At 50.6% G+C, this 18,707-nt stretch overlaps 1 protein-coding gene across 2 annotated transcripts; it reads left to right on the top strand.

The window, feature by feature from the left end:
* The first annotated feature begins 531 nt into the window (after positions 1-531).
* On the top strand, positions 532-7,011 carry BATF2 (basic leucine zipper ATF-like transcription factor 2). Of its 2 annotated transcripts, none has more exons than XM_042959367.1 (3): positions 532-690; positions 2,030-2,131; positions 5,377-7,011. In XM_042959367.1, the coding sequence occupies exons 1-3, from the start codon at positions 652-654 to the stop codon at positions 6,055-6,057; spliced, it is 822 nt and encodes a 273-aa protein (XP_042815301.1). In that variant the 5' UTR covers positions 532-651; the 3' UTR covers positions 6,058-7,011. The 2 variants fall into 2 exon arrangements, with proteins under 2 accessions (XP_042815301.1, XP_042815300.1); XM_042959366.1 differs by having other exon boundaries at positions 5,374-7,011.
* Positions 7,012-18,707: the final 11,696 nt, after the last annotated feature.

Genomic DNA, 18,707 nt, shown 5'->3' with positions numbered 1-18,707 from the left:
TATCCATCTGTGCTCCTATTTAAAGGCCATTGCTTATTTTTGCACACTCGCCTCAACATTGGTGTCAGAGGGTTCGGGGGTGGTTGTATTACCTCGCTTAGTGCCTACATGAAGCCTGTGAGCGGGTATTTGTATCATCCCCCCGCCGCCCCGTGCCCTTTCAGGGATGAAGAAACTAAGGCTCAGAGAGGGTGAATCGATTTCTCAAAGCTGCACAGCTCCAGGGTGCCAGAGTGGGCCGTGAACCTGGACTCATGCCATTCCAGAGCCCAGAGGCTCTCCCATGTCCCACATGAGCCCTACGTCCCCTACTGGCTTCTCCTCTTGGTTCCGTGCCTGGCAGCCTGCCCTCCCTCCCCCAGGACACCCTCCCCGTAACCGGCTTTTGGTCTCCCCCCTCCTCTGGCCACCCTCTGTCATTCTCTTTCCAGAGAAGGGGCCCAACCGGAAGGCCAGTTCATGTTAGGAAATTCCAGCCACGTGAGCCAGGGATTCTGAGCAGCCCGTGGCTTTAGAAGAAACTGAAACTTGTCTTGCCGGGGGCGGAGTGGTCACCGGGGATTTAAAGAGCTGCCACTTCCTAGGGCCCCCAGAGGGCACCAGGAGGTCACAGTAGCAGAGGGACACCTCTGCCCGCCCCTTGCCTAAGCCATGCACCTCTGCGAGGGCAATGCGCTGCTGACCAGGACGGTGAGTACAGGGAACCAGGGACAGGGGATGGGGAATATGCCCGAGGGTCCCCAGTTCCCGGGCAGGGAGGGATGTGGTCAGGACTGTGTGACCAAGGGATCCATATACCTCCTCCTGGGGGGCTTCAGGTCCCCCAGGTGATTGAAATGAGGGCTTTGGGGCTCTGCTATTTCAGAGCCAGCCTCCAGTTTAGAACGTGGCCTCTGAGCAACCTGTCCCCTAACCCACTCTCCCTTCATTGCCTTGATGGGAACATTCTCTTCCCTCCCCAAATTCTCGGACTTGGCTCACCTTGGAGGCCCTGCCCCTCCCCCAGGACCCAAGTACCGAAATCCTACCCCTTTCTGTCCACTGCTGGTCTCTCCCCCAGGCTCCAGTCTCTTGGCACCCCCAGCACCTGGAGTGGGCCTGTCGTGACCTTGAACCGAGCAGCACAGAGTCCTCGGTAGGGAGGCCAGGGTCCTGCCTGAGCTCCCTACACTCAGAACATATGTCCAGAGTGACCTAGGGGAGGGGGACTGGAGCTGTGGGGCCTCCAACATTCCCTCTCACCTGACCTTCCAAAGCTCTGGGCATTTGGGTTAAAATATTTTGTCTACATTTTCTCGACTCCCTAATGTGGGGACCAGGGCAGGGGGAGGGGTCCCGCTGTGAACCTTTTGAGTCCACTCACGCGTCCCTGCCGGGTTGCTGCCACACTGGAATGTGAGCCACTTGGGGGCAGGGGTTTTTACCTGGTTCGTCTGCGGCTCTGTTCCCCTAGCTCAGTGGCTGGCGCGCAGTAGGTGCTCGATAAATATTTGTCGAGTGACTGAACATCAGCTTCGGGTCTGAGCTGGGCAGGGGCTCACGGAGCCCAATCGGACCCTGGCCCTGCCCTTGCAGGTGAAGCCCACACCTGTTTTATGGCCTGTGAGGAAGGCAGTGGTGGCTCCGTTGTACAGCTGAGGCGGTTGGGCTCAGAGAAGGGAGTAATTTGCCCAGAGCCAGATGGCTGGTAAGGAGAGTGTGGGTATGAAGTCAGTTCTCTCTGGGTTCGAATTGAAGCTCTGGGCTTCTCTGTTTGTCCTCCCCCATTGCAGGCCGTAAGCAGGACGTGTGGGTGAGGCTGGCGTTCCAACATGGTGGGCCATGCAAGGAGGGATGCTGTGTGTGTGTGTGTGTGTGTGTGTGTGTGCGCCCCCAGGGAGACAGAGGAAGGAGTCCCCTGGGGGAATTGAACTGGGGAAGGTGTGGCTTTACAGATGGCCTGGACAGAGGGCCAGGGACCCTGACCTGCTGGGACCCCTGACCCCTCCGCCTGCTGGGACCCCTGACCCCTCCGCCTCACACCCTGCAGGACCCCGAGGAGCATCAGAGGCTGAAGAAGAAACAGAAGAACCGCGCGGCCGCCCAGCGCAGCCGGCAGAAGCACACGAACAAAGCAGACGCCCTGCACCAGGTGGGGTTGCCTTCCTTTCCCCATCCTGACTCCATTCACCTGGCCCGGCCACCTTGTCTCCATCCGCCTATGAGCAGCTCCCCTTATACGCTGCATGTTTCCAGGTCACCTGAGTTTGAGAGAGGTGCTGAGATAGATACACGCGGGGGCTCTGGGGACACAAAAGTGCATTTGCAGCCCAGCCCTGCCCTTAAGGCGCCCTGATCTAGAGAGAGGAGACAAGAGGTAGAAGCAAACAGAAGAACTCAGCACTCACACTATGAGAAACTCTGGTTCGGGGTTAAGGTGGGCAGGCTTTAGGGTCCCAGCTGTGGCACTCATAGCTACAAGGCACTTCCTTCACCTTCACTGTCCTCATCCAAAAAAATGGGGACAATAATCCCTGTCCCCTGGCAGGACCCCTGTGGAGATCAAAGGAGACAAAGGAGCCTTGGGGGTGGGGGGGCAGGAGAGGGTTCCACTGTACTTGCCTCTTGACCTTGGATGGTAACTTGACCTTGGATCGTGACCTGACCCTTAGAGCTTTTCTTCTTTCTCTGTGCAGAGAGCAAGGATACCACCAGTTCCATCCCAGGGAAAGGATTAAGACCTGGGCTCGGGACCTGGCCCTTGGGAAGGCCGCATACGATGAGTCCTTAGTCCTTATAGCGATGAGTGAAATTCACAGCCCTCCATGCCAAAGGCCCTACCCCTCCGCCCCCCTTTCCTAACATCCCACACCCTGTTCTCCCTGTTCTTTCACTGGCCGAGCACATCCAACCTCAGGGGCTCTGTGTAGACGTTCGCTCTGTTCTCAGAGAACAGCCCAGCTAGACCTTCCCTTCTTTCCAGTTGTTTGGTTTATTTCTTATTTATTTTAATTAAAAAAAATTTTTTTTTAAGTTTTATTTATTTATTTTTGAGAGAGAGACAGAGAGAGTGAGTGGGGAAGGGGCAGAGAGAGGGAGAGAGAGAGAATCCCAAGCAGGCTCTGTGCTGTCAGCACGGAGCCTGACGCGGGGCTCGAACTCACACACTGCGAGATCGTGACCTGAGCCAAAACCAGGAGTCGGACTCTTAACCGACTGAGCCACCCAGGCGCCCCTCAGTTGTTTGGTTTAAATGCTACCTCCCCAGAAGGACTTTTCTCAGCCATCTGATCTAAAGAGACGTCTACTTGTGACTCCGCTCTATTTTTCTTGTTAGCCCTGAACTTCAGTTACATATTCAGATATTTATTGCTTGTCTCCCTCACCAGACTGTGAGCGCCACGAAGGCAGGGAACGATTCTGTTCCTGGCTATTTGCCCATCACCCGGAACAGTGCCTGACAAACAGAGGGAACTCAGTAATGCCCTGTGAAGCGAATGACAGAGTCAGAGTAGAGCGCTCTAGGAACACACGGGGGGGGAGGGGTAACACATGGGTAGCAGCAGTAGGATGATGCCAGGGATGACGTTTGAGCTGGTCTTGAAGGATGAATCGTTTTCCAAGTGGATGGAGGTAAGAAAAGGCATTGCAGGCAAATGAAGGAGCCCGGGCTTGGGTGCGAGGGAGCAGCACCCTGTAGATTGTCCGAGCAAGGACCGATGTCCAGTAGGGTGTCTGCCTGGCCGGGATAGGGGGCTTCATGCATTCATGTATTCATTCCTCCCAGAAATGCCTATCGAGTGTCTCCTGGGTGACAGGTGTAAGTCTTAAGCATTGGAGATACAGCTGGGAACACAGCAGACGGAAGCCCACCCCACACTCTCCAGGGCTCGTATTTTCATGGGGGAGCCAGCCGGACAAATAAGTTGTCCGTGAGGCATCTGGGATGTCAGCTGGTGATAAGCGCTATGGGGAAAAATACAGGGGGTGAGTGGAGGGCGGGGGGAGATGGCAACCTAACTAGGGAAGCCTTCCCTGAGGAGGTAACAGGTGAGGAGCCTGGACGCGGCCAATGAACGAACGAATGAACCGATGAGTGACTCAATTTCTGGAGTTGAATGGAAGCCTTTGGAGAATATATTTTTTTTTAAGATTTTTAATCTTTATTTTTGGGAGACAGAGATGTGGCACGAGTGGGGGAGGGGCAGAGAGAGAGGGAGGCACAGGATCGGAAGCAGGCTCCGGGCCCCGAGCTGTCAGCACAAGAGCCCGACGCGGGGCTCGAACTCACGAGCTGTGAGATCATGACCTGAGCCGAGGTCGGACGCTCGGCCGACGGAGCCGCCCAGGCGCCCCATAAGCCTCTGGAGAATTTAAGCGAGAGGTGACCTGATCACATGTTTTCAAAGCGTTATTCCACGGGCAGAGACCAGCCTGGAAGCAGGGCCTTTGATTCCGTTAGAATTTTGAGTTCATGCCCGAAGCGACATTTTTACGTAAAACATCCTTGCCTCCTCTTTTAAAAATTGTCCACGAAAGAGATGAGGTTGGGGAGGGGACCAGAGGAAGTCCCTCAGCCTTGGGAGCCGTGGAAAGAAAGTTCTTTTGTTGCTGTCGCTGTAAATGGTTGTTTAGAACTGCGTGCTATCAAGGGGGTTCTCGGGACCCAGCGTCCAGCAGAACAGACCCTAACAGACGCTGACTCGGGGGTGCTGGATAGAACACAGTCGCCCTGTGAACCACTACCCTGGGCTCCTCCCACAGTGCCTCAGTGGGTGAGTCCTGGGCCCTGGGGAGGTCTGGCAGTGACACGAAGCAGCCCAGAGGTGCGTACGACAGAATGACCTCTCGGTTGTCATGAGAAGGCCACATCGGGATCAGCCCGGGAGAGGAGGTTGCTGGAAGGGTGCCCAGGTAGAGGAGACAGGAAGTGTGGCAGGAAGCAGAGTCCGTTGGAGGGACAGGAAGTGAAAGGGAGCGGGAGGTGTGAGCACAGGGAGGTGTGGGAGCCTTTAACGTCCGCTTGATGATGCAATTGCCGGATGGCTCCTCTGGGCCGAGAGAACAGAGTGGTTTGAGGGGCGCCCCAGTCGGTAGAGCTCCCCGGTGAGTGGAGGTGACAGGCTGGCGGGGCACGGCTGGCTCAGGGAACTGGTGGCGGGGACGGAGGGCAGCCCAGTCTACCCCCGTAGGAGCAGAAGGGGCAAGACGTGGCGGGCGGTGGCGAAGAGCTGGCCAGAGAGGAGGAGCCAAGGGGCCCTTGGCTTAGACGTTCAGACGGTAGGAATATCTTCCCTCCTAAGTTAAGGAGCCTGGGGGCAGGGAACGGGGCTCGTGCTGGGACCCTAATGCCGGCTGACACCCCCTTCCCCACCCTTCTGCTTCTGCCCCCAGCAGCACGAGACGCTGGAGAAACACAACCGCTTGCTGCGGAAGGAGATCCAGACTCTGCAAGCCGAGCTGGGGTGGTGGAGCCGGACCCTGCAGGCGCACGAGCGGCTGTGCCTGATGGACTGTGCCAACTGCTTGGCTCCGGTGCCCCCTGGCTGCTGGGGCCAGACTGAGCAGCCCCCGGACCCCGTGCCCTGTGGACAATACGGCTTCCAGGAACAGCCGGGCCTGTTCCAGACCCCCGTCTCTTCTCCCTCGGCTCACCAGCTCTCTTCACATCTGCGGCCTCATAGTTCCCCTGGCCTCCTCCTGTCCCCTCTGCCTTCTCTGTCCCTTGGCTCCCCCGCGGCCCCCGCACCCCTTCCCCAGCTGTCCCCCGGCCCCGTCCAGTCAGCCTCGCCCACTGGCTCCAGCCTGCTAAGGCCTTCCCCCAAGCTCGACACCCTCCTGCCCAGCCCCCCAGCCCAACCTGCCCCTCTACAGCCCCTTGGGGTGGAGCACCCCACCAGGGGGAAGCTGGGGTCCCCACCTGACAGCGCCTCACCTGCTCTGGGGCTGGCCGGCCTGCAGGGTAGGGAGCACAAGCCTGTGTCAGCAGCAGCAGACCGGCAAGGGCTGGGTGTGGATCCCAGTCCCCACCCACTCCTGGCCTTCCCCCTGCTCTCCTCTGCTCAAGTTCACTTCTAAACCACCCCCTGGAGCTGAGCCAGCCCCTTCCTGGGGCTGAAGGAGCAGCCATAGCACACGGGGACCTCCTCCATCACCCCCGGAGGTTGCCTTTCCTGGCTGACCCGCTGGCCCAGCATTTCACCAAGAAAAGAGAGTCATTCCTGCCGCCCACCACTCTGCCGGGCCCTGTCACTGCTATTATCTTATGTCGAGTCTGTGGTCACTGCGCAAAATCCGGATCGTCACTCCCCTTTTTTAGATCAGGAGATAGAGGCCAGAGAAGCCGTGTGATGTGCCCAAGGTCACGTGGCCTTTTGTGGGCTCTGAAACCCCACCATCTGCTCCTCCTTCTCTTGGTGGGATCCTGGCCCCGGGCACCCTAGGAACTGACGTCCTAGAAAGCGGGGGCTGGTGTGAAGAGGTTGAAGTGCCGGGAGCAAGGAGGAGACCTTTCTTCTGGTCTGTGCCTCCCAGGGCCACAGACCCCTGCAGTCCTTTGGAACCTCGCCCTACTGGGGCTGGTCCAGAGTCCAGGCCTAGATGGGGAGAGGCCAGCCAAGCAGGAGCCCGGAAGTGGACTCTTTCTTCCCTAGCCGCGCGTTCAGTGCCAAGGAACCGCACTGGTGAGTTGGAGGTGGGGAGAAGCCTAGAACAGTCTCCCCGGGGATGTCTGCCGGAGGGGCACCTATAGACGTGCCAAGACCTCTATAGGAGAGTCTCCAGGGTCAGCTCTCCAGGCTCTTCCCAAACAGCTCCCTGCCTTTCCCAGGCAGGAGCTCAGCTGTAGTATCGGCTGGGATTGGGGGTGGGGGTTCTCACTCAGACTCAGCCCAAGCTCTGTAAGGGGCCTGAGCTGAGAAACCCCAACCCTCCACCTGGATTCTCATACAGACACTGTGCAAGTATTTGACACGCTCCAAGATGCTGAGCACGTCTTGGCGTACGTGTTGTGGTAAATACATTAAAGTGTTTTCCAAGTCTTTTTGCTTTGGCTAGTTTTTTTAAAGCTCTGACCGTACTCTGCATGATTGAAACTGAAGGGCCTTTGAAAGAAGAGGGAATAGTCCAGGGTCTTAGAGGTGGGCAATCCCTCATGGGCCTCCCAATCTAACCCCCTCCCCGTGTTGCGGATGAGGAAGCTGAGGCCCAGAGATGGGATGTACTTGTCCGGGGCCACGCAGCTAGACCAAGGGTGATGGTTTCAGGATTGTGGGTGGTGCCGGGGGTGGGGGGTCTGAACCACAGGTTCATGGAGAGCAGACTGGTGGGAGGAAAGCCAAGATACTTTTCACTGAAGGTCAGCGGGAGTCCGGGACAAGAGTCGATATCATGCGCCATGGACTGAGACTTTACGAGGGGCAGGCCCTGTGTGTGAGGACACTGTGGTCTGGCTTGTGTCCGTATGACCTAAAATTTGTCAGGTACTGTGCTGTGTTTCACCTGGGTTAACCCCCGGGTTGTGCCTCTAATAACTCTGTGAGGTAGGAACGGTTGTTCTTCCCACTGTTCAGAAAGGGAAACTGAGGCCTGGGGGTGTTAAGTAACAAGCAAAGGACACGTAGCCAGGAAGCGTTATAGGCTTGATGCAGCATGAGAAACACTTAAACATAGGTGATCCTGCCTTCTCCCTACCCCATACCCCAGACCCCCTCTCCCCACAAGCCCTGCTTGAAGGGGCCAGCATGCGCCGATAGACGTGAACCGAAGAGTTAAAACCCCATCTTGAGCTCAAAACATGAAAGAGGGGAAGTGACTAAATTAACGTTGGTGCACTCATCAAATGGGCTGCTGGAGAGGCGCGAGGAATAAATAATGCTTCGAAGTACAGTTAATGAGATGAGAAAATGCTCCTAACACATTAAGCCGGGGGAGAAAAAAAAAAAGAATGTGTAACTGTCACTATAGTTTGATATTCTGTTTCTTTAAAAATATAAAAAGGAGTGGGAGGAGATGTTGTAGATTCTCCCCAGAAGGGATATGAGCTAATATCTGTGAATCCTCGAATTTGTCAACATAGCTACGGTTATAGCCTGAGCCTTCCACGTGGTTGAGTAGAGCCTAGAAATTTATATCTGGGTGTATCTATCGCTGTACAACAAATGGCTCCAAAACTTAGTGGCTTCACCGATGAGTGTTTATCATCTCACAGATTCTGTGGGCACAGCGTAGCTGGGGGCCTGGGGCTCAGGGTCTCCCACAGGCCCCAATCAAAGCGTTGGCTGAGGCTGCAACATGGCAAGGTTCAGCTGGGGGTGGAGGAGATCAGGTTCGAAGCTCACTCCTGTGGCTTGTCTGCCGGCCTTGGAAGGTCCACTTCCAAACTTGCTCACAAGGCTGTTGGCGGGCTTTAGTTCTCTGAGGGCTGCTGGACCAAGGACCTCGGGTTCTTGCAGGCTGTTGGCTAGAGATATCAGTTCCTCGCCACACGGGCCTCCCACAGGGCGGCTGGATATGGAAGCTGGCTTCCCTAGAAGCAAGGAAGCTAGAGAGTGAGGCAAGGTGAGCAGCACAGAAGCCACAGTCTTTTGTGACCCAATTTCGGAAATAAGATCCTGACATTCTTACTGTATTGTATTTAGTAGAGGGAGGTCACTAGATCCAGGCCATGCTTGAGGGGGAGGGGACGACATGTAGACATAAAAACCAGGAGGGGAGATCATCGAGGGAACATCCGTCTTAGAGGCTGCCTACCATTCTTGGGCCCCTTCTTTTTCCTTTCTTTTTTTTTTTTTAATTTTTAAATGTTTATTTATTTTTGAGAGAGAGGGAGGGAAAGAGAGAGAGCAGAGGAGGGGCAGAGAGGGAAACATAGAATATGAAGCAGGCTGCAGGCTCCAGGCTCACAGCTGTCAGCACAGAGCCTGACGCGGGGCTCAAACTCTTGAACCACGACATCATGACCTGATCCCAAGTCAGATACTTAACCAACTGAGCCACCCAGGCACCCTTCTTTTTCCTTTCACTATCTGCATAGCAGGTGACTCTCTTTGGAAAGGCCATTTTCTGGAAAGAAACTATTTTGGCCCCTTAATCGTAGTGGCAATACCCCCCCCCCCACCCCAGTAATGAGCAGAGAGGATCTGATGGGTTTGGGGTTGCAGCAATGCCCCTGGCTAGACTCATAGCCCCGAATTAGCCTTGCAGCGAGCACAATGCAGACACTCCCTCCTCACAATGACCTTTGAAGTGATGCGTGGGCAGTCAGTGCTGAAATAGCAAGTATGTGCAGGGCAGGAGTCTTCTATGCTTTGAAAAGGAATCGCTCACTGGAGGACTAAAGTTTAAACTCAGTTTACACTCTTTCAGCTTTTTTTTTTTTCTTTTGAGTTTCACCTCTGCACTGGGTTGTACCGTACCTTTTGGCTCCCTAAAAGGTATGTCCACCCAGGAGCTATGCATGTGACCTTATTTGGAAAAAAGATCTTTGCAGATGTAATTAAGTGAAGGGTCTTAAGATGAGATCATCGTGGATCATCCAGGTTGGCCCTAAAAAAATAAGAGGAAGTCACCAATAATAGGGAGAGAAGCTGCAGGGAAGAAGGCCACGTGAAGACAGAGTAGAGATCGGAGTTAGGAAGTCCCAAGCCAATGAACATCTGGAGCCACCAGAAGCTGGAAGAGGCAAAGTAGGCTTTCTCCTTGTGGCCTTCGGGAGGAACACAGAAACAGGAAGGCAGGGAGGATGTTGTTGCAGTTGTCCAGGTGAGCGATGGTGACAGTCGTGACCAGAGAGGTCCCGGGGAGGTGGTAAGGAGAGACCAGATTCAGGATGTGCTTTGTAGATACAGCTGAGGGGGAGTGCTCATGGGTTGGGTATGGGGAAGGAAGGAAGGAAGGAAGGATGAGGCTGTGGTCTGGAGCCTGAGTAATTAGTGGCTGGTAGTTCCTAAGAGCAAGAAAGATTGGAAGAGGTTGGGAGCCCTGTCTTGGCAATGTTAAACTTGAAATGCAGATTCGTCACCCAACTAAAAAGAAACGAGTTTGGAGATCAGAGAGATGGTCAAGACTGGCTATATAAATTCGGAATCCAGCAATGCAAAAATGGGTGAGTGGACACCGGTGACTGGACAAGGTGATCTCTGAGGGCCCTTGTGGCAACGATTATATGAGGGCTTACTCTTCTTGTGCCCTCAGACTCTCTCAGCCTGGCACTCCTTCCCTTCACCCTGGCATGCCCAGAATCTTCCCCCATCTTTTCTCTTTAGGTGCTTTTTCCTTTAGGAAGCCTCCTAAAGGATCTTCCAAGATACAAATGACCCCTTTTTCCTTAGACTTCTTGTCACACCCATGTGCCTTACCAACATCCATCGTTTTCCTTCTAGAGTGACTGTGCATTCCTCTCTTTTTTTATTTCCCTCAGTGGCAGCAACCAGTCTGGCACATCGTGAGTACCTCTAAATGGCCTGTGTGCCAGGAGGCAGTAAAACATGACGGATAGACAGCTTGAGCTCCAATGCCAGACGGGATAGGATTAGCAGCCCAGCTCCACTACTTTCTGGCTCAACTTCTTCAAGCCTAAGTTTTCTCATCTGAAAATGGGAATTTAAAAACACACTGCCGTCCACCCGATGTATATGTGTGTATGTGTATACATACTCCTCTATACATGTGTATCTAATATATGTTATAGAAAAGCATATGTTTGCCAAAATATATGAACAAGAGTGTTTATATCAGCAATATTCATAATGGCAGAAAACTGGAAACAACTCAAATACCCCATCAGCAGCGGAACGAATAAATTGCATAATGTCTTACACAAGGTAATGCTACATGACAACAAGAATGAACAAACTACAACTATCTAGAACAATATGAATAAACTTCCCAAGCATAATAGAAGCCAGACACAAGAGAGAAGACAATTTGTATGATCCATTTATGTAAAGTTCAAAAGTAGGAAAAAACTAATCTCATAATGTTCGGTTTCCAGATCTTTGTTTTGGTTACATGAATATATTTGCTGTATGAAAATTCATTGTGTTGTATGTTTATGATCTGTGCTCTTTTTCCTTATGTCTGCAAGACCACAATAAAAAGAGGCTGAATGTAAGGACATCACAGTCCCTGGGGCATAATAGGTGCTCAATGTATATTAGTTATCGTGAAGGAACGCAAGAACCCATGCCTTGCCCTCAAGTGAAATACATTAACAATCAGAACCATGGACAGATCAGAGTCTGCTCTCAAGGAAAGCGGAAGGGAAAGGAATTGATCTCAGGTCTGATCCTGGGGACTGGAAGAAGGAGAGAATCTGAGACCTTTCCTCTTGGATTAGTGGTTCAGTGCCTTCTGGGGGGCAACCTTCAAGGCAGAAAGGAGACTATTCCTAGAGGACCATGGGTATGTGTGTGTGTGTGTGTGTGTGTGTGTGTGCTCATGCAGAATTTCATTCCATTTTAAAAGGTCTGCAGCTCTTATTTTTCTAAGCCAGTGAATACTGAAATCTCCCCAGAGAGGTCATTCCTGGCCTTAGCATATCCAATAGCTTGCTCAGGCTCTGCAGGCTTCGCTCACTGTTTGGGCTTGGTTAGGGGAGATAGGGAAGAGAGCCCAGGCAGGATAAAAACAACCTATGACAGAAGATCTTCTCTCAGTCATGCCCAAACTCCAGGAAGAAAGACATATCTTGTTATCAGTTGAAGGAGCTGCTTTATTTGATAGTGAGTTCCCCATCACTAGGAGTATCCACACAGAGGCTGCACAGCTACCTGTCAGGATATTGCAGGGAAAACTCCTGCAAAGTGAAAAACTTACCCAGGTGACTTTCAAGGGCACTCCAAGTCTAAAATTCTATTATTTAATTCAACACAACATTCCCTTGAAGGCATGAATTGCTTCTCTATGCGTTGCCCCTGCTTATCAGTACTTTTCCTTTTTCCTGAGAATTAATATATTTCATACTCAGTAGGAAATTTGAAAAGCAGGTGAGCAGAATTACTTATACCATTGAATGAATACTACTCAGCAATTAAAAGGAATGAACTACAGATACACCTAACAACTTTGATGGGTCTCAAGGACATTATGCTGTGTGAAAAAAGCCAATCTCAAAAAGCCACACACTATATGATTCCAGTTATGTAACATTCCCAAATGCCAAAATTATAGAGATGGAGAACAGATTAATGGTTGCAAAGGCTTAGGGATGGTGGGAGAGGAGATGGGTGTGGCTATAAAGGGTTGCATCTTTGAGGTGATGAAACAATTCTGTACCTTGCATGTGGTGGTTATACGAATTTACATGTGTGAATGAATGATACAGAACTATACACACACTTTATAGCAAGGACATTTTTCTGGTTTTAATATTGTACTAAGTCATGTAAGATGTAACCATCGAGGACAGTGGATGAAGTGTATGGGATTTCTTTGTACCACCTTGACAGCTTCTTCCAAATCTATAATTATTTATAAAAATAAATTAAATTAAATTAATTTTAAAAATTTAGAGCACAGAAAACCCACTGTTAACATTTTAGCATATTTTTATGAATTATTTTCTTCACACAGTTGTGATCATATTGCATATAAATTTTGTATCCTGAAATTTTTTTCTTTTTTTTAAAATTTTTACTGTTTTTAAATTTATTTTTGAGAGAGAGAGAGAGAGACGGAGCATGAGCAGGGGAGGGGTAGAGAGAGACAGAAACACAGAATCTGAAGCAGGCTCCAGGATCTGAGCTGTCCACACGGAGCCCAACAGGGGGTTCCGACTCATGAACCGCGAGATCATAACCTGAGCTGCTTATAACATGGCCGCTTAACCAACTGAGCCACCCAGGTGCCCCCTGAAATGTTTGTTAATAGAATATCATGGGCATTTCCTCTGTCCTGAACTACTCTACAACACCATCGCCATACTAGTTATGCCCATCAGTTGGAAAATGGGTAAAGAAACTGTAGTATGTTCATACAATACAATATTATTCAGCAATTAAAAGGAACAAACTGCACCAATATGGATAAATCTCAAAAACATTACATTGAGCAGAAGAAGCTTTACACAAAATAGTATACACTATATGCTTTCAATTATATAAAGTCCCAAAACAAGCAAACAATCTATGATGGAAAAAAATTAGGTTAGTGGTACCTCTGGGGTGGAGGTGGGGGATGAAGTGAGGGCAGGGATTGAGTACGAAGGGGCATTGAGTAGGAAGGGATTGAGTAGGGCAGGGATTGAGTAGGAAGGGGGAACTTTTTGGCATGTTGGTAACGTTCCATATCTTGATAGGGATTTGGGTTACACAGGTAAATGCATTTGGTAACATGTAGCAAATGTACGCTTAAGATTGAGGCATTTCATTTTACGTAAATCTCCTCTCAAAAGTAAAAACTTGTAAATCAATACTGATCCCCATTTAATGAAGTGCATGCTGAAGTATTTACAGGAAGTATACTGATGTCTGCAACTTCTTTGAAATGCCTCAAAAAAAGAACGAATTGTTGGGGGGAAAGAAGGATGGGTGGGTGGGTGGAACGGATATGTGATGAAGCAAATAGAGTTAAATTGGAATGACAGTCTAGAAGGTGGGTATATCACTTTTCTGTCTGTTTGTAGATTTTCATTATATACACATATATATATTTTTAAATTTAGACAAAAATCACTTGGAATCTTTGGTACAATGCAGAATGTCCCCCATCCCGGTCCCCCCGGCAATGTGACTCCCTGGTCCGGGCCTGGGACCCAGTGTCTAGATCAGTTTCTGTGGAAGATTCTCGGCACACTCGAGCCTCTAAGGGCTCAGTCTCCCAGCTAGGTCCAAACATGAACTCTTTCCAAGCATCCTTCTTCTAAAGAGGTTTCTCCAGAGTCTCTCCCACCTCCTTGCTGAGGTTCGCTGCTTCTGTCCTATGGCAGCCACCGCCCGCAGAAGTTAGCTCTCTTTACTGAATTCACAAAGGCCTCCAAGGTCTAAGCTGAGCCCAGAAGATTCTTCTTTCTGGGGGGAGAGGGGGTGATAAAACATAATAATACTCTATAGGGAGCATATCCAGCTCCAAGAGTTCCCCTCCAGATTATAAGGAAGTTCTCAAAAATAGCTACATTTGCTAGAGCCTGGCCCACTGCTCAAGGGAGGGAGAGGGAGTGGAATGGGCAAAGCACTGAGGTTGGTTCTCTTGTCACTCGTGGATCCGGTTCTAAGCCCAGCTCTTCCAATCTACCAGCTCTTCAGGCTGAAACCATAAGCCAACCTTCTTCTCTGCACCAGGCTGGCAAGGAATGGACGGTCCTTCAGGTCAATGTGGTGTTCCTTGAGAAGGTCTTCAGAAGCCTGAATTGATTTCATAGCAGTGAGGAGAATCCCTTTTGCTCAGAACACTTGGTGATCTCTCCCACGAGGCTGCGCTGGACCCCATCAGGGCTTGATGGCAATGACAGGTGTGTTCACTGCTGGCCATAGTCCTGGGGATAGACAGCCCTCCAGCTGCTCAGGCTGTAACTCCCGCAGCCCCTCTGGGGCTGCCGGCACCGGAGAAGCCCAGAAGGATTCTGAGGCCTCTTTGAGCAGCCCTAGCCAACCCATTGCATCGCTGAGCTCTACAAGGCTCACACTTGGGGAGTCACAGGGTGTCACAGACTTGCTGTGAGCCAACACTCAAAGAAGGAGAGAAAAACAGCCAATCAAATGACAGTTTCCCTTAGGAACCACTCCTCCTCCCCTCCTCCTACCCCCAGGGTTGCCTCTCTGAGCCGGGTTTCCTGGTCTCCAGTCCCCTCGAGATGAGACCTGGAGAACATCCAACGTCGCCTGACTCTGGTAATTGACCTGGGAAGCCGGAAGGGAGGTGGCAGGGGCTCAGGGGAGGCAGAGCCCCAGGTGCTGCAGGAAGTGGAGCTGTTAATTTAGTGGCTTCTTCCCACCCTGGGGGAGGGAGATGGGGGCACTGCAGAGGCCCAGGAAGCAGGGGTCTTAAAGGGGACAAGACCCCTTTCTGACCCTATCAGAAAGAGCCACGTTATATCCCAGGCTTCTTCATGGGTCATACTCGGGATTTGTCCTGTCCTCTGGGGCTCGCTGGTGGAGCTATTCAATGGGAGGGAAGCCTGTTAAGGAACCCATGTGACCACGCTCCCTCTGAGAAGCCTTAGGGAGTCCCTGGGAGAAAAGGACCAGGAGAGGGCACTGTAATGCCCAGCTCCAGCTCCAAGGGGTGGGACAGAGTAAAGACTAAGGAAATCCCCTGAAGGGATCCACTGAAGCTTCAGGTGGTCAGACAAGAAACAGCAGCAACAGCAGCAAAGAGGGCCCCTTGACAATGCCCAGCCCAGGGCTTGTCTGTGAGAAGCACCTGAATTGTAACCACCGCCACATCAAAGGTTCCTTGAGTGTGGTCCTCAGCAGCAGCAGCAGCGTGATCACCTGGGAACTTCTTTTGCATGTCCAACATGCAAATTTTCAGTCCCCTTCTCCTTCCCAGACCCATGAATCAGAAACTTGGGGGCTAAGCCCAGCAATCCACAAGCCCTCTAGGTGATTCTGACAAATACTTAAAATTGAGAACCACTAGTATAATCTGACAGATTCTGGAGCTGGGCTGCCCAGAAAACTTTTATTCACAAATTCATTCACATTCATCGAGCATTTGTGTATTTATTTATTTTTAATTTGTTAGCGTTTATTTATTTTTGAAGGAGCAAGAGACAGGGCACGAGCAGGGGAGGAGGGGCAGAGAGAGAGGGAGACACAGAATCGGAAGCAGGCTCCAGGCTCTGAGCTGTCGGCACAGAGTCCGACGCGGGGCTCAAACTCACAAGCCGTGAGATCATGACCTGAGCCAAAGCCAGAGGCTTAACTGACTGAGCCACCCAGGTACCCCTCATGAAGTATTTATTAGCACCTTCTATGTGTTGACCCTGTGGCAAGCTTCACGAGGAACCCAAAGTGGGGTGAATGATAGTTCCCACCCTCCAGGCAGACTGATAGTAAGTACAAAAGATGGGTGAAGAGCCCCAGGAAGGAGCCAAAGTTTCTGGTTAGGATGATTAGAGAGGACTTCCCAAAGGAGGTGGCCTTTGAGATGGACCTTGAAGATTGAGTTAGAATCAACAGAGCAGAAAAGCAAGGCACTTCTGAAACCAAAATCTAACTTAAAAAAAAAATGTTTATTTATTTTTGAGACAGAGAGACACAGGGTGTGAGTGGGGGAGGGGCAGAGAGAGAGGGAGACTCGGAATCTGAAGCAGGCTGCAGGTTCTAAGCTGTCAGCACAGAGCCGGGCAGGGGGCTCAAAGTCACTAATCAGGAAATCATGGCTTGCGCCAAAGTCAGACACTTACCCGACTGAGCCACCCGGGCACCCTCAAAATCTAACTGTTAAAAGCACCTTATGGGGACGTCTGGGTGGCTCAGTTGTAAGCGTTCAATTTTGGCTCAGGTCACGATCTCACTGTTCCGGGGTTCAAGCCCCACATCGGACTCTGTACTGCCAGCTCGCAGCCTGGAGCCTGCTTCAGATTCTGTGTCTCCCTCTCTGTCTGCCCCTCCCCTGCTTGCCTTCTGTCTCTTTCTCAAAAATGAAACATTAAAAAAAAAAAAAAAGATCAATGAAAGGAAAGAGAAATATTCATTAAAAAATAGGTAAATAAAATAAAAGCACCTTATAGCTTTGGGGATAAATTCAAGTGTATGAGCCAAGCTTCTCCATGATCCAGCCCTTGTCTCCTTCATTAACTCTGTGTCCTGCCCCTCTCCACCTCCATCCATAGATTTGAGTAAAATTGAATTTCTCATAGAAGTGTGCACACAGCATGCTATTTCTTTTTTTTTAATGCTTTCTTTTCTTTTTTTATGTTTATTTATTTTGATAGAGAGAGCAAGTTGCTAAGGGAGAGAGAGAATCCCAAGCAGGTTCCTCATTGTCAGCACAGAGATCAATGCAGGGCTCAATCCCAGGAATTGTGAGATCATGACGTGAGCCCAAACCAAGGGTTGGACGCTTAACCGACTGAGCCACCCAGGCGCCCCAGCAAGCTATTTCTTATTGCCAGGCCTTCGCTCAGCCTGTCTCTTCTACCTGGAATGCCCTCTTTGTGTCTCTTAGTCCAAGACCCACCCGTTCTTCAGGACTCCTTACAGGCGTTATCTTCTCCAAGAATCCCTCTCCTCCAGGTCCCCAAAGGCCTGGAACACTGGTCCCTCAGTGCCTTCACTGCACTGTATTTAAAAATCTGCTTTATGTTAATCCTCCCCCCGTTGGAATGTGAACCTACTGGAAATGGGCATCTTCCTCAACTTTGTGACCCTAGAGCCTAGCACAGTGCCTGGCATGCAGCGGGCTTTCAATAAATAGTTCTTTAGCAAAGGAAAGAAGGAAGGGAGAATGTTAAGTAGGAGGCTCAGGGGAAAAAACCATGACCAGAATGACGTAGGGTCTGACAAGGAGCCCATCCCGAAGGCAAAGGCACAAAATGTTTTCCTCTACATAAAACCTGGAGCAGGGGAGACGGTGCTTAACAGCCAGGAGCCTCTTGCCGCCTGCTTGCTGGCTGGACAGATCTGGCGTATGTGCTTTGAATCCAATTGTCATCTGCTGAGCATTGCTGCTAAAATGTTCCAGTATGTCAGGCCAAATGTGAATCCATATAAGTCTATTTAGCACTGTAGGTTGGTTTCTGAGTTGGGGTCCAGGGTTATTAATTCTCAGGATTCCCAAGAGCACATGAAAAGATGCTCAAGAGGTGCATTAGGGAAATGCAAATTGGATCTACAACTAGATACCGTTAATATCTCTTAGAATGGCAAAAAAAAACCCAACCAAATATTTTTAACTGAAAATACCAAGTCCTGGGGTGCCTGGCTGGCTCAGTTGATTGAGCGTCTGACTCTTGGTTTGTGGGATTGGGCTCTGCATCGACAGCACAGAGCCTGCTTGGGATTCTCTCTCTCTGCTCCTCCGCTCATGTTCTCCGTCCCTCTCTCTCTCTCTCTCCTTCAAAATAAATAAATAAACTTAAAAAAAAAGAAAGAAAATACCAAGTGATATCAAGGACGCACAGCAAGTGAAACTTTCATACTCTTCTGATAAGAATGCAAACCAATACAGCCACTCTGGAACACATTTTGGTGGTTTCTTAGAAAGTTAAACATATACTTGCCATAGAACCCAGCAACCCCTGTTCTAGGTAGTTTTTTTATATTTTTAAAAATGTTTTTATTTATTTTTGAGAGACAGAGCAAGAGTGGGGGAGGGGCAGAGAAGGGGGGCGGAGAACGAATCCCAAGCAGACTCCATGCTGGGCACAGAGCCCGACTCGGGACTCGATCTTATGACTGCGAGACCATGACCTGAGCCAAAACCAAGAGTCGGACACTCAATCAACCGAGTTACCCAGGTGCCCCTATAATTTTTTTTACATGTAATACTAGTTTAAAGTAAAAAAAAAAAAAAAAAAAAAATCCCAAGGGACCAGGCAGTCTTCAGGCCCACAGGTGGTGCCCCTCCCACCATCTTGCCTGCGGTGGCCAGGTGTGGTGGCCAGGTGTCGGTACCACCTCTAACTCTTGAAGCAGGTCAGCTATACAACCCTCCTGGGGGGCTCATGAAAGCAAGCTACAATTCTCCCATCTAGTTTGATTTCCGGGTCGTCTCCATAATGACGGCTAATTTTGTCTTATTCACCAAAGTATCCCCAAAGGGCTAGAACAGCGCTTATAGTT

Source organism: Panthera tigris, chromosome D1 (assembly GCF_018350195.1).
Source record: "Panthera tigris isolate Pti1 chromosome D1, P.tigris_Pti1_mat1.1, whole genome shotgun sequence".
Lineage (NCBI taxonomy): Eukaryota > Metazoa > Chordata > Mammalia > Carnivora > Felidae > Panthera > Panthera tigris.
Note: the sequence above shows the minus strand (reverse complement) of the source record. Positions and strands in the feature narration are given on the sequence as shown.

Excerpts from the sequence above, each read along its gene's own strand:
- BATF2 (XM_042959366.1), top strand. The coding sequence starts at position 652 with ATGCACCTCTGCGAGGGCAATGCGCTGCTGACCAGGACG. Across the intron at positions 691-2,029 it reads ATGCGCTGCTGACCAGGACG|GACCCCGAGGAGCATCAGAG; the intron begins GTGAGTACAGGG and ends CACACCCTGCAG. Across the intron at positions 2,132-5,373 it reads AAGCAGACGCCCTGCACCAG|CAGCACGAGACGCTGGAGAA; the intron begins GTGGGGTTGCCT and ends TTCTGCCCCCAG.